We start from the raw sequence: 16,104 nt of genomic DNA, 5'->3' as shown, positions 1-16,104 counted from the left end.
TGATTGGAGGGAGGCAGGAATCTCCAACTAAATCTGGCACCGCCACTTAATAGCAGGCCAATCTGTGAAGGGGTCGCCCACCGATCCAACTGAGTGCAATAACTGCGCCTTAAAAGAGGAGAGGGGTCATTGATTTGTAATTGGATTTCTATTTTTAGCTTATCTTTTGGGAGTATTTCAGTTTATGGAAACGATGGGAGAAACTTGTAACTGTGTTAGAATGGTGTTAAATTTTGTATGAGTGTACAAATTTTTAATGAATTAATTTTGTTTTAAGGAAAAAAAACAATTAAGAACCTTGTTTGGACATTTTTTACAATAATTGAAAGCTTAAACTTAAAAAATAACCCCTTTTTTTCTTATTTGTTGTCTTTGGAGTGTTAAAACAGCCTTTTTCTATTTGGATCATTCACGTTGTAAAATGGAGAGTAGTAAAACCAGCAGGGATGCCTCCTCCTCCCCCTCCTCACCACCAGGAGAGGGTGTGCATTGGTGGATTCTTTCTCTGCAATCACCTGACCAGAGTGAGGGGCATCGTTGATGTCGGGACCTAACAGCGAAATAATGCGAAGCTTTGGTGGCCATGCAACAGGAAGCGGCGTTTGGAGTTCACGATAAACAAGGAGGCTGTGGATGCAGATAACAACGACTCGCACGAGCCATTACTGTGATTTACAGTCCGGTTGGTGTTCTCGGTGGCGGAATAATAACCAGTCATAAAGCAGGGGGAGGAGGTGTGTGTGCCGAAGGACAACAGGAGTGAAGGCTTTGAAAGAAGACTGATAGCAAAAGGGGGGAGTGTGTAAAAGAGGGGATTGGATAAAGCCTGAGTCGGGATCATGAGCTCGGCATTGCCGTACAACTCCCTGTCAGCACGGCCGAGTCCCAGCAGACGAGCTCTGGACTGGGAAAATGAACAGCTAGCTGTGCGACGACTCTCCTCCCCTCAGGGTCTCAGCCTCCTCACTCCTCCACCTCTGCCTCAGCGACCCTCCGCCATCCCTGGATACCTGCTGACCCCCTACCCGGACCAGGAGGGCCAGCTCCACCAGCAGCAGCAGCGTCTATCCTTGTCTGTGTGCTCCGACGCCTCCCTGGCGCCCCCTGCTCCTCCACCATTGGGTGCTGTGCCACCCTGCTGTCGCCCAGTGGGAGTCATGCACCTGCTGCGTCTAGGTCTCCTGGCCTTCAGCTGCGTCTTCTGGGCAGCCGGGTTGGCCATCTTCACCCTGGGTGTGTGGGCTCAGATCTCCCTGGCGGACTACATGATGTTGTCGGCCAATCGCTACCCCAACGCCCCTCTCATCCTCTTGTCGACAGGGGCTGCTGTCACCGCCTGGGGCTTCCTGGGATGTCTTGGAGTGGCTGCCAACCTGCCCTGTGTGCTGAGGGCTTACGGGTTCTTTCAGCTTGCTGCCCTTGTTGCCGGTTTGGCTGCTGGACTGTCTGGCCTCTTCTACAGAGAAGACATTGCTGGGGGATTTCGCAGTGGCTTACAGAGAGCAGTGGCCGGATACACAGAGGACGAAGGCCGTGCCGACGCTCTAGACAGCTTGCAAAGAGCCTTGGAGTGCTGTGGGGCAGAAGGCTGGCGCGACTGGCTCACCTCAGACTGGGCCATCCAGCACATGACCTTCCTTCCCTTCGAAAACGGCACCTCTGTGTCCCTGCCGGACAGCTGCTGCGTGAGGAGGAAAGGTTGCAGGAATCGTCCACTTCTGTCGGATGACAGTGAAGGAGTGGCGGCCGCAGGAATCCATCCACACGGCTGCTTTCGCAAAGTCTTCAGCTTGGTCAACGACAACGTCTTCCACATAGCTGCCACTGTGTTGGGGTTGGCCTTCACGCAGATTGGAGGCATTGCTCTTGCTTGTCTTCTGGCGAACAAACTGGAACCGAGGCAGCACAGACGAGTCATAGCACATTAACAACCAATCTGTAAATGTAGACAAAGAGTTTAGATGTAAAGCAGTGAGTGATCCAATGTGAGGGCAAAACCGCTGCAAAAAAGGTTATTTAAAATGTCTTCCCTGCATGAGATTTACCTTAAGGACCCACTCTGATCATCGTTTAATCTATCTTCAAAGCATTCTCAGTGTTTTTGTCATTACAAAAAAAGAAAAACTGTCATTTTTTAGACATAGTTTCCGCAGAGCGGCAGGAGTTCATTAGAAAGTTGTGGGAAGGACTATTGGGGCAGAGCAACCCCGCCCCCTTTTCCCCTCCCTGTTGCTGTGAGCTCGAAACAAGGAGCTTGTGGCTCACACAACATCAAAACTGCACTCTTTTTTCAATGGCACATTTTTATCTGCTTCTAATTCACGATTTGAATAGAGAAATACTCAGAAATCCAGTTTCAATCTTAATTTTCTTTATATATGTCCTCTATCATCATCATCAGAAAAACACATTTTTCATTGGAGTGCGTCTTGAAGTTGCAAATCTTGATGGGGTGATAGAGGCCTCTTCTTTGCAGAATTGACTCTTTCAGTTCAAAAACAAGTCTAGTTCATTTTACAAAACCTGTTTAGAATCATTTAGATTTAATGTGATTTGCATGTGGCATAAAGAAACGCTATATTGTTTCTCAGTTTTCAAAGTTATGGCGTAAACTATCAACAACGGTGCAATTTTCAATCCAAATCTTATCAAAACAAACATTTTTGTACTGTAAAAAACATGTTTAACCTCTTGAATTTATTTCCAGCAATGAAAAAAATATAATTCACTTATGTTTTTGTAGTTAAGGATGCAGCAGAAGTGGGTTAACGCATATTTGCATCAATAGACGTCAAAGGGTTAATTTCAAACATCCAAAAAATTGTAGATACTCAAATCTAGTGAAACTCTTACCTATTTAGGTGAAGCATAGAAGTATATCCTTCTGCAGATGTATAAGACTCAGAAATGTGTCTTCTTTTGTGCACAATCCTCACAAATTGGTTATTTTTACAATATACAAAGTTGTTTTTTTTATTTTGCATGTGTGCAGCTTATAACTATGTGCAACATTCATACACTTTTTTTTGTTTATTTAATACTTTCCTAAAAAAAAATGTAAATAATGGCATTTGTTTAGATAATTCACTACATGTGCTGCCTAAAAACACCAACTCTGGTTTTTGCACGTGTGCAGCAGACTGCACAGCGATGTCCACCAGCAGTTTTCCATTCAGGTATTTAGTCTGGTTATTATCCACATCATGTAGTTTTCCTATCACTAAAAAAGGGGCCTCAGTGGGTGGTCTTTACAGTAGCTCAGTCAATCTCAGTTTGGCAATGTGTGCAGTTTTAAAAAAAAAAGCTTTAAGGTGAATTTCAGAATTTCTGTTTTCCATGTTTTAACATAAATCTATGTAATCTAGTTGTAGTGCACGACTGAGAAAAGCTGCTTGCATGTAAAACTTTGATGACTGATGATTTTTATTTATTTCATTTTAATGCTTATTTTTAAGCATTTTTTCTATGCTGGAGAAAGTCTGCATAATAAATCTGGCACCAGAATTTATTTATAGATATATTAATTGTTGCCTTCTATGTTTATTTCCATTTAAATGTACTGAAAACAATGGAAACGGTCAAATTTATCAAAACTTTCTTTATTTCTTGCATTTTTAGGTGTCTGTCGTGGTTAAATACATACATATATTGCATAGATTGTCTATTACTAATGTTGTCAACAGCATGATTGAAACCATAAACTATGTATGTCAAATATGAATGAAAACTCTTTGCTTCATTAAAGGATATTGATTAGACACATGGAAACGTCAAGGTCTGCTAAATATATGTATGAATGGAAGCAGCCTCTTTGTAATGCAGTGCTGATGCGGTATACATGTGAACAGCTGCATCAGAAATATCTAATAAACATCTGGTGAAGCAATTTTCCTTAGTTTTTTTTTTTAATACATCCTTTACTTTGAAGAGAAATCTGTTTTTTACCACAAATGCGTGTTTTGAAGATCCCCATATCCTGATGTTATGAGTTAGTCATGCTCTGTTAGGCAGAGCAATGAAGTGGGACTGCACAAGGACCCAATCCCTTTTGGGAACCTTTGGTCATTGCGACCAACTCATTGACATGTGCTTTCTTTGCACCTGTGTTGTGATTAGATATTCCCTTTATAGACCTCTTCTGAGCAGAAGGAGAATAATAATAATAATAAGACTTACAAATAAAGCACTTCCAAAATCCAGACACTTTTGACTCTTTTCCACTATGACACTGCCCTCTATATATGCTGTGACGCACAGACTTTAGGGCTGTGGGCTCTAAACATTTTTATGTTCCAATTATGTCATTGATTAACCTACATTATGTTCCAGCAAGGCTTACAGTCTGAAACCACTGTGCATGTGTTTGACCCACTTTTTCTGGGGTTTTGTCACATCCAGAGCAGCACTTTGATTCATCGCGCAAATGAGGGGGTCAGATGGACATCTGAACTCCACTTTAAGCTGAGTTTAACATTAAAAGTGACAAAAAGTTCAGGATTCATTGCTTCAGAACGACTTGGTGTCAGAGAGGATTGAAGTCACAGCAGAATTTTTGTAACATTTTTTTTTCTTTAAAGAGAAGGTTTGAATTTATATAGAAAAGTTGTTTTGATCAGACTACACGTAATAGGTGTGTTTTCAGTCACTTTAATCTAAATAATTGAGTGGATATTTGTATTAAATGGATTTTGCGCATTCGGTACCGTTGGGAGAACGTCTCTGTGCGGGTCCGATTGGTACTCCCATTGGGCTTTATCTCAACCCTCCGCCTCTTTAAGTCTGTCCCACATCTGACTGCCTCTGATTCTTCCGTTTGCTCAGCGGTTTGCACTCTGCCCCTCGTCGAATTTGGCGACTCTCCTGTCTCCAGTGCGTAAAAGCTGCTGCGCGTCGCTCGGATAATCATGTAGCTGCGCTTCACGCACAAAGCGGTCTCCAAAATGGACCTAAAATCCGAACTCCTGAAGTCCATCTGGTACGCTTTCACGTCGCTGGACGCAGAGAAGTGCGGGAAAGTGTCAAAGTCGCAGTTAAAGGTAAGTTTGGGAGGCATTTTGTGGATCAGGAAACTGAGCCTCAGCTCAAACCGGATTTGTTTTCTGTTCAAATTTTTTTGTGTAACAAAAGAGCCTCGTTGTCTTCATGATATGATAGCTTTGCTGTGGTATGTGAAGGAACGTTTTCATCAGTAAACACCCTGTAACTTAAATCTAAATGTTTGAAGGCGCACGCACCTTCTGTTCAGTCAGAGGAAAGCCTTGTGACCATTTTCTGACTGAAGGTCAAAGTTCAGATGCCTAGAAATCAATATTCCTATTTGTCAAGTTTCATAATAGCACAAGAGCTAAGTTACTGTTCGCTGCTTTTCCATCCAGCCCTTACATGCCTCCAGTTCTTGGAGGAATCCAAGGAACTAGTCGACAGCTGTCCTGACATGCTCACAGAGCACAAGCTGCATGTGTGTGAGGGGGTTATGAACAAACAAGGGAGTGTGCAGAAACCTACCTGAGACTGCAAGTGTCGACTTTTACACATTTAAAGCCACAGTCTTCTCCTCCTCAGGTGCTTTCTCACAACTTGTACACTGTCCTGAACATCCCACATGATCCGGTTGCCCTGGAGGAACATTTCCAGGATGATGACGATGGCCCTGTGTCAAATCATGGCTACATGCCCTACCTCAACAAATACATACTCGATAAGGTATTGTTGGAGACCCACCCCTCGATTTTCAATCCTCATTTTTAACACAGCAATTTTTATTTCAACGTATTGAAAGAATAAAAATGCTTATGTTTTAAACAAAACCCATAATTAAAGATCCACTCCTCTGACGATTGTGTTTTGTTTTTAACATGTTCTTGTTGCATTTTTCTAATGATGGAAGGCAAATATTACGACAATAAAGCTTAAAAGGTATTTCTGAGCATTTCTTTACTTACCGTAAGTCATTTTGAATCAGGAGCAGACGAAAAAATGATGTTAGAAAAATATCCTATTTGAATAGAAAATTTAATGGAGGGATCACAAGCTCCCTGCTTCCCTCCATTCGAATGCTTCTTTTTTATTGTTTGCTGTTATTTAATCAGGAAAGTCCCATTGAGATCCAGTGATCTCTTTTCCAAGGGAGTCCTGGCCAAACGGGAAAACTTTATACACACCCTAGACATGTCATACAAATTTTAAAACATTAAAAAGTAAAAAATAAAAAGTTAAAAACAACTACAGGTTAATGATTTCATTTTCAGGGCCATCATAATATTCTATGAGACCACTAGAGACAACAAACTATGAGATTTGGGAGCTGAATTGTTTTTTTGTAGAGAGTCGCAGTCCGTAGGTGCTTTATACTGAAAAGGCATCTTTCTTTTTTCTGTCTGGACACTCTTGACTTACGGCGAGTAGATGAAGGAAGAAAGGGAATTTGGTTCATCAGATCTCCACTGAAGACCCACACTAATGTAGCACTAATATATGAGGGGGTGTCAGATGAGGCCCTTGTGTGTGAGTCTGTGCCCGTGTGTGATCCTACCAACGGCTAAGGCCGGCCAACCAACTTCCGAATACAGTTCTTAGCTATGAGTTTGTGAGCTGCAGTTTATTATGAAACACAGAGAAGCTGAAGGGGGGCATGTGTGTATAAAACATCCCCAAAATCCAGCATGAATTCTAATTATAGACAAATAGATCCATGTACGTCTTTGTTTTCATCGTCTGAGCTGCCATCTAGCTCCAAAACGTATGGCTAGATAGCTTCAATATTACTCGCCATTTTTGTTGCACCAGTAAACATAGGTTATGAGGGGCTGTAAGCTAGCGGGAGAGCGTGTAAACAGAGAACTCTTTGTCATGGGTGACGGGAAGGGGGGGCGGGGTTGCTCCGCACTAACAATCTCAACTCAGAGGGCAATTTCCAATCAACTACTGCTTCTCTGTGGAAACTATGTCCTAGAAAACAACACAACTATTTTGATTTTGGCTAAAATCTGCATATTCATAAATAAATGGGATCCCTTTTAAAATACCGGTAGATTAAAAGATGATCAAAGTGGGAATTTAATGTGTTTTTACTTGAAACACTTTCTGATTTATAAGTTCAATTGTAGATTTGAACTGAAACTCTCCAGTTTAAACAAAAGTATTAATTATTTTATTATTTGTGTCAAGATATATTATTATCTCTTAGGCACTAAGGTATTTGGAAAATTCTGTTTTGTTTTACTATTTTTATGTCCAGATGAACTTGGGTTTTTCTCTCATTTCACGGTCATCCAAATGTATAGGTATAATAAGGCTTAGACCAAAAAACCATTTGGTTTAATCTGTTACTTGCTCTTATCTTTATAAAAACATTTATCAATTAAAATCTGCACATTGAAAATGCAATAAAACCATAAAACATTCAAAAATTAAAATTCATTGAGTTTTTCTTTTGGTGCTCAGTCAGGGAGTTGTTCTGTCTTCCTCTAGTCTTCAGATGTGTTTTTCTTTCTCTAAAAATTAGAATATCTATTTGAATATAACAACTATCGTGTCACTTCAAAAGCTTAAGTCCACTGACTCATCTTTGCTTTCGAATATTACAATACAATCAATATGAACTTGGGTCCAAGCCAAATGTTAAATTTTCCACTTTTTTATCCATTTGATTAAAAATATTAAACTGTGGATTTTGGTCTCTTATTGTTGTTGAAGCATTGTCACATGCTGCTATTTCTGCAGGTGAAAGAGGGGACGTTTGACAAAGAGAAGTTTGATGACCTGTGCTGGATGATGACGATGAAGAAGAACTTTACCGGGGTCCTGCAGAACGGACTACTGACTGAGAGAAACTGCTTCAAACTCTTCTGCTTGTTCAACCTTCTTTCTGAGGATCACTACCCGCTGGTGATAATCGTGGAAGAGGTAATCAGCAATGATGGGAATTTCATGTGAGACATACAGTAGATGGAAATTTAGACTTATGTAGGGCTTATGTAGGAAGTTTCACCTCTTAAGATACAGACACACCAAGCACGTGGTGCACATTCCAGAACACGCCAAACACAAGTTCTGACACACGCGTTAAGCCCTTGGTGTTCACACTGGACCAGCAGGAAGGGCCTTCTTCTTCCTCTGTTTACTAGCGCTTGTCCACCACCTACATTGGAAAGAGGCTTGGTCCAAAAGTTGAAGTAGTGTAAATCTCTTGAATTTTGCTCAAGGCATTTTCTGTCACACTTGGTATCATAGAATTGCAGCCGAACACAAACTGTAATTATTAATTACAATCTTCTCATGATCAATTTACAAATGATTGGCACTTCCGTCAATTAAAAGGGACGCTAACCATACATCACTACCAAATGCGAGTCCCTGATTGGTCAAAGTTTGACCTGGTTTAACTTAGAATGAGCGTGCAATAGCCAAGCATTTTCCATGTAAAGCCAACAAACGGTTGGAAAAACTTTCCTAGATATATGTGAACGGATTCCAGTTCAGACAAAGAAAACAAAGATGTAAATGGATCTAATCGTCTACAAGTGGATGCAACAGAATGGAGTGGAGCAGGTAGCTTATGGCCCACCCAGTGTCTTTTCTATGTCAGAAATATGATCCTCTTAAAAAGACATTTTTTCGACCGCTCCTGATTCGCAACTATTTAGATAAAGCAATAGTCAGAAATGTTATTATAAGCTTAATTTTCTATGTATTTGTCCTCCATCATCAGAAAAATACCATAAAAACATTTAGAAACCCAATTTTCATTGGAGTGGATCTTTATCACACTTTTCCTTAAAACAATTTTAACAAACATGATGGCAAATTCCTCAACCCACAGATAAAATCAAATGTTACATATTGTTCAGCAAGTAAGGAAAAGAATGCTTAGATGAAAGAATCACACAGGAAGCGGGTTTAGATTACATCTTATCCGGTATATAAAAAAATTGCAGCTTGTGTCAAAGCAGAAAAAAATTAGGCGCAAGTAAGTTAATGAGGCTCTTCCTTCCTGCACTTCCTCCAAAATGCTCTTGGTTTCCTGTAAGTCAGAGGCAACAGCAAACGTCTTGAGATCCAAACACCAGGGTAGTTCAAAGGTAACTGTGGTTACTGATCCATACAACAACAATAAACATAGCAAAAATGCGTTAATTGTAACTTTTTGAATGTCTTAAAGGTGGAGTATCTCCTGAAGAAAATCTCCACAGCAGCGAGCCATGAGTGGGATGGAAAGCTATTGGGAGACCTGATTTCCCAGGATCCCACAGTGCAGGAGGAGGGCATGTCTGTGTGGAGCTTCCTGGCGCACATGAATGCGGGCCGTTTGCTGAGGGTCACCAACAGCGAGGCTTTCAGCCTGGCTTTGAACGAGGTGTTTCTGGAGATGTATCATAACGTGCTCAAGAGAGTAAGTCCTCCTGCAACCCTACTATCTCAACAAAGGTTTGACTCCGCTGGATTCACGTTCTGATCCTGGTTTTGCAGGGCTACATGTGGAAAAAGGGGCACATGCGGAGGAACTGGACCGAGCGCTGGTTTGTGCTGAAACCGTCCTACATGGCTTACTACGTCGGCGAGGACCTTAAAGACAAGAGAGGGGAAATCCAGCTGGATAAAAGCTGTGTTGTTGAGGTTGTTGAAGAATCATCTGTGACAGGATTGTTGGTTATGTCGATCCACAGCACCTGAGTGACCTAGCTGTTTTTCATTTCAGCCCATTCCAGACAGGGAAGGGAAGCGCTGCCTGTTCTGTGTAAAAACCCACAACAAAACCTATGAAATGAGTGCATCTGACCAACGGCAGAAGGTGGAGTGGATTCAAGGTGTGTGGCTGAAAGATTAATTGTTCATTATAGTCTGGGCTGTTCCTGCACTCAATATGAAACGAGTTAAGTGAGGGACATGACATGGTGTTCATTATCAGAAATTAATGGACGAGGCAGAAGGATTCCGCAGGTCCGTGTTAGGAAGTGTCAGAATGACCCAGATGCAGGACAGAATGAGGAACTAGTATTCTTTAAAAACAAAAAGCACCACTGTAGGGGGGAGAAGTCCTCAAACATAACAGAATTAAGAAAACATCATGACTAAACAGAGCAAGAAGCGTCCCTCTGACACTTAGTGTAGAAACAGAGACAATTAAGGCCCGTACACACCGGGACGAATTTCGCGCACGATATTGGCCGACGTTTAACGCCTCGTGACTAAACAACGCCAAAAAAAAAGCCACGCGTCAAAGCGTCACTTTTTAAAAAAACGCCTCGGGTTCGTTTTTTTGGTTTGACGCGCCCCGTCGAAAACTATACGACCAATGAGAATGGCGCTTTTGCACACGTGTCTGGAACTTCTTGGGGGCACTCAAACACAAAACCGCCTTTCTGAGCACACATACCAGCGAAGAAGATAGACGCCAAGTAGCGTCTACACTGCCGCGAAGAAATAATGACGGACATTCTAAAATATCCCCGATATCCTGGTGGTATTCATGTTTTCTTTGTATGATTCTGACAAGCGCGTAAATACTTGCTCTCTTCTTCTGAGTGAAAAGCGACTTTAAGAAGCTTAAAGTTGCGCAGCGCCACCTTGTGTACAGGAGTATTTCTGTTTTACATTAAGCGCCATCTAATGTCAGGGAATGAAATTGCATGTTCGCTCGGCTCACCGTCAGCGAAAATCGCCTGGGTGTGAACACAAAAAACGTGGCGAAAAACGCTGGCGAATAACGCCTGGCGAATATTCGTCCCAGTGTGTACGGGCCTTTAGGGTGTATTCAGATTGTGAACAAGAATTTGTTTCTCTCGATAATTCAGAACAAGTTTTCCGTCTGAATCCAACCTAGCCCTTCCAGGAACAGCTCTTTGACGCCATCTTTCGAGGTGGTCTCTGTTGGTGTACAATGGCACTGAGCTTTTCTCAGTCTGAATAAGCTCTGTGTTCAGAGCAGAGCCACTGGACTGGTCCGCCGTAGCCGGGCATAATGGGATGTAAACAGATTAGGAATGAGGCAGCCATGACGATGAGACACACCAACTTATTGAAATGTGGTCGCATTGAGGCAGACTCATTAAAAAAACTTTTAAGGTAATGCACATTACTTCTCACCCTTAATACCGGCCGTGGTGCGGCGGTAGGGCGGTCGACCCATGATTGTAAGATTACAGGTTCGACTCCCGCCTTGCACGCCCAGGAGTTGAAGTGTCCTTGGGCAAGACACTGAACCCCACCTTACCTCTGGTGGCAGTCAGGCGCCTGTGTTTGGCAGCGGGGCGGCCACCAGTGTGTGAATGTGTGTGTGACTGGGTGAATGGGTCTGTGACTGTAAAGCACTTTGTCCTTGTAGGTAGAACAGCGCTATACAAGTACACGCCATTTACCATTTAATGCTTGTCTCCTCAGTGTGCTGATGATAAAACAAAGGTTTGTTTCAAACCAAAAAAAAGTCCAGACGTAGTTTTCTAGATCTCTTTGGTTGCAAGAAATATCCACCATTAATTAAAATCATTAAATGCGTATCAACAAAAAAACCCATATATTAATATTAAAGACATATATTTTCTCTGTTTTAAATAATAAGGTAAACAAAACACAAAGACAGACAGACAACAAACTATTTCAAATTAAAGTCAACATCGCAGTTGCTGGTAAAATTGAATAGAGATACTGTCATGTCCATCATATATTTAAAGGATGGAGATATACTGTCTTGATGTTGTGATAAACACTTTTTAATGGACACCCTGCAGCCAATCAGAATCAAGTATTCACCCGGCCAATGATGCAGTGATTAGACCTCTTGTCTCACTTTACACCCAAAGTCCAAAAACATGCTTTATAAGTTAATTTGTTACTCTAAATTGCCCCTTGGTGTGCATTTGTGTGGCCCTGCAACAGACTGGCGACCTGTTCAGGGTGTACCCCGCCCTTGCCCAACAGCGTCTGGGTTGGCCCCAGCAGCCTGTGACCCCGTTTTTCAAGATGAATGGATACAAATGATAGCAGCAGTAAACTTGACTCCAAAATGAAACTATTGTTATAACCAATTATTTTAATTCATAAATGCTAGTGATATTAGAAGTATCATCAAATGTGTGGTTTTTTTTTTTTAGCTGTTCAAACAGCACTTCGCCTTCAAAGTGAGGGAAAGTCCTCCCTACACCATGAACTCAAGCTGAAGAGGCGCATGCTGCGCGAGCACAAAGACCAAGAGCGCAGCCGGAGTTCCCGCAGCAGCTGCAGCAGCCGCAGCAGCCGCAGCAGTCAGTCAGACGAGCTGAGTGTCCAGGAAATGGAGAAGATAGAGAAAGAAAGACAAGACCTGGAGATAGAAAACATCATTCAGGTAAATGGGTGGAAAAGTGTTGAATTTTCAGTCTGGTGTTGAAGCACAATACATTGTCTAGCATGCACGAGAAGTGGAAAATCGACGAAGGGAAGCGGAGGAGATGGAGAGGAGGAAACAAAAGGAGGTGCAGATGGATCTGGAGAGACAGCTGAAAGAAGCTGAGATGGTGAGAAGAACGTTGACAAACTTTATATGCATTTCACCTGAAAAGGGTTTTAGCCCACATCTCATTTACTCCAACCTCTGAGAGCAGCAGAAAAAAAATTGGCATTATAAAAAGTCAGGCTTTAACCTTTAACTGTTCCAAGAAGCAGCTGTGACTTCAGTGGAAAAGGTGATCCAGGAAGAAGTGGGTTTATTTTCCTCCTGTTGCTGTGTGCCTGAAGCTGAGAGACAGCATGCAGGCAGAGATGCAGGAGAAGGAGAGGAAGGCTGAGCAGCAGAAAAAAAGGATCCAGGAGCTGGAGATGACTCAACAGAAACTGGAAGCTGCTCTGAACATGGAGATCCAGGCTCGACTGGAGGAGGAACGAGCCAGGCTGGAACTGGAGATGTAACGATATCTTTTGTCTTTGTATGGATTTTGCAGCTTGTTTCAAATTCATTTAAAATCCTTTCATCCCTTCCCCAGGTTGCTGCAGGCCGAAGAGGAGAAAAGGCTGCAGTTTAAGCTCCTCCAAGAGAAGCAGAGGGACTTGCAGAGACTCAGTCCTGCTTTGGAGGCCTCAGATGGCAGCACAGACGAGGACACCCCCTTAGCCCTCTACTCAGCTTCCCGGGAGCTTCAGGATCTGCAAGCATCACGCCAGAGGAGCCACCAGCACCTAGAGGTAGCAAGAAGAAAGCATCTAGTGCAGTGCTTCTCAATTATTTTTTGCCGGGCCCCCCCTAGGAAAAAGAAAATGTCCCCCCCCCCCCCCCACACACACACACTCGCGCGGTGACACTATATTAGATTAGTATCTATAAGATTTGTGTAAGTATACCTGAAATCGTATCTTCTAACATTAACAAAAGAAAACAGCATTATAAATCCACTTTCAACAAATATTAACTTCATTTAGCCACACAGAAACCGTGTTAGTCTAAAACAGAAAAGAAGCTTAAAGTGCCTGAAATAAAAAAATCTCAGTCCTTATTTAAACTAGAAACATTTTGACCAACCGAACCATTTGATGCTGAGAAAATAATTCAATCAATAAATAATATTAAGTGTTAATTGATCTGAAACATTAACACAGCAGCTCCAATATATTTAACGTTTTTAGTCTGAAGAAATAGATAAAAACATTGTTGATTTTTTTTCTAAATGATGGATTATTTATTTATGATCTCATGAAGTGCAGCTGTTTTCCTGCATTACTGGCTGTCTTTATGTCAAATACTGACACCAACTAAACGACAGGCAGACAAAGAATACTGTACATTTAGTGAAAATAAAGACACGTCATCGAACGGTCTACAATAGTTAATAAAGAATGACAATGGCATGAGCTGAGTCATCTAAAGGCGCCAATGATCCTGGTGTTGCGCAATCGAGGCAGTGCTTGCAGCGCTCCATGTGCCCCGTTCCACCTCGCAGTCTGACCCCACTACCCCTCCCCTCTCCTTCTCACAGCCGTGTGTGACAGGAGACAGGAGCAGCTGCAGGGACGGCAGTTCACAGGTTTCAGGCTGTTACACGTGATATAGCAGATAATAGGAAACCATGAGTGGCGCAGATTTTTTTCAAAGCACTGAGCCGCTGTCACCACCGCCCCCCGTTAAATTTGCACCCCGGACAATTTCCCCTATCACCTGTGCCTAAAACCGCCACTACTGCGCGCCCCTCCTGGCATGGCATCGCGCCCCACTATTTGAGAAGCACTGGTCTAGTTTGATTTATACGTTTTCCCATAAAGTTGTGCTAATTCACTTGATTTCCAGGAAATGCAGGAGAGGCTGAGGAATGCCACTCAGCATGTAAGGCACTGGAACGTCCAGTTGAATCGCCTCATGAAACCCATTACGCCAGGAGGTAAATATTTTGCCCCTTAAAATTTGTGGAAACATAGAAAATGGCTTTCATATTACTTTAAAAGGGTGGATATATATATTTTCCCTGCTTTATGTATTTAAAGACCCACTCTGATCATCTTTTGATCTATTTTCAAAGCGTTCGCTGTGGTCTTTTAATTATGATTATGATGTTTTAGCCAAAATAAAAATAAAAACTTGTCTTGTTTTCTAAGACATTGTTTCTACAGAGCGGCAGAAGTTGATTAGAAATGCACCTCTGAGTTAAAGGCTGGTGCGAAGCAACCCCGCCCCCTTTTCCCCTCCCCATAGCTGAGAGCTTAGACATGGAGCTTGTGGCCCACCCATCGTATTTCTGACATCACAATTACAATCTTTTTCAAACATCATTTTTTCGTCTGGTCCTGATTCACAACCTTTGAATAAAGAAATACTTATTTTCTTAATATATGTCAAATATATCATCAGAAAAATGCCACAAGAACAAGCTGCTTTCCTTTAACTTCACAGAAATGTATTATTACTTTTATTATTTGTCACAGTTACAAAGCAAAATATATTCAATTAAATTCACTTCAGTTAAAAAAATGAATAACGAAGTTCATTTAAAGCTGAGTGAGGGCTGCCTCCAAACTGTACAAACAGCTTAAAAAAATGAGGTGGTTTAAAAAAAAAAGATTGTTGCAAATTGAAACTGGTGAAAATTAATAAACAGAAATTGAAAAACTATTTTATTTTGATGAATTTTTGCTTGAAATTTTTGCTTTGGTAACAGTGCACAGGTAATAGTTAAAAAGTTTAGGACATCATTTTCATTTGGTGCAGATTAGAGCAACACTGGAGGTATTTTTTGGTACAATGATGAAAAAAGGTGAAAAATGAACGTTTTCATGCTCATTTTCTTTATACTGATAGGATCTTTGCATTGATCTGTGAGTTACTGATCTGTTTAAGAAGTTTAGGTCATTGTATGTCATAGATTTAGAGAGAATTTTATGTTTGACACTTATTACAAGGGGACATTAGAGACGTGTGATAACACAAACTAATATTAACTTATACTAGTTATTTATGTTCCCTTTTATAAGAATCGCAGTAGTCCTCATTAGACAAAAGTGTGCTTTTCTAACTCAATCTTTTGTATTTCAGAGCGTTTGGATAGCCGACTTACATCAAAATACTTTTGCCCTCGAACGGAGGGAGCTCTGGCAAGCAACGAGTTCATTTCCAAATACAAGATAAGAAATGATCAGAGCAGTCGGCTAGAAGAAGAGGAATGTGAGAGACTGGAGGAGAAAATGGGGGCCGCCCATCTGTCAGATGATTCAGAAGAGTCACAGGAAAAGCCCAATGGGCTACTGTGATTGCCACGGTGACAGATAAAGGGATTTCTTTGTGCATTTTCATGTTTAGCAATGTCAAAGGGGAAAAAATTAACCTTAAACCACAAAACTTCTGTTTTTGTCCATCAAGCTTGTTTACAGACTTCATCCTGTGTGAATGATTGTGTCCATTATGGAGACAACCATTCGTAAGATTTCATCCTCACAAACATGACGGAAGATAATTCAGCTTTGTGTGAGTCCAGAAACTTTCTTTCTGTGTAGAAAAATGATTTGTAAATAAATATGGAGAATTGTGAAAAGAAAATTAGAATTTAATTAAAACACATCTGACTAAAACAGACTTTCACCATTTTGTACTAAACAAAATTTTGTTGTAAACTTTTTTGTGATATGTATCATTTTCATGTATTCTGTTTA

The 16,104-nt window shown here is 41.4% G+C and overlaps 1 protein-coding gene across 1 annotated transcript; it reads left to right on the top strand.

Moving 5' to 3' along the window:
* The first annotated feature begins 4,414 nt into the window (after positions 1-4,414).
* On the top strand, positions 4,415-16,023 carry def6c (DEF6 guanine nucleotide exchange factor c). Its single transcript, XM_004083070.5, has 12 exons — positions 4,415-5,036; positions 5,563-5,703; positions 7,723-7,905; positions 9,161-9,391; positions 9,469-9,615; positions 9,698-9,806; positions 12,090-12,322; positions 12,384-12,491; positions 12,712-12,878; positions 12,957-13,155; positions 14,252-14,342; positions 15,491-16,023. Exons 1-12 carry the CDS (start codon positions 4,941-4,943, stop codon positions 15,703-15,705), a joined length of 1,920 nt encoding a protein of 639 aa, XP_004083118.1. The 5' UTR covers positions 4,415-4,940; the 3' UTR covers positions 15,706-16,023.
* Positions 16,024-16,104: the final 81 nt, after the last annotated feature.

The sequence above is a fragment of the Oryzias latipes genome, chromosome 23 (genome assembly GCF_053564925.1).
Source record: "Oryzias latipes strain Hd-rR chromosome 23, Olatipes_Hd-rR_3.1".
NCBI classification, from domain to species: domain Eukaryota; kingdom Metazoa; phylum Chordata; class Actinopteri; order Beloniformes; family Adrianichthyidae; genus Oryzias; species Oryzias latipes.
This window is presented reverse-complemented; position numbering and strand designations above follow the sequence as displayed.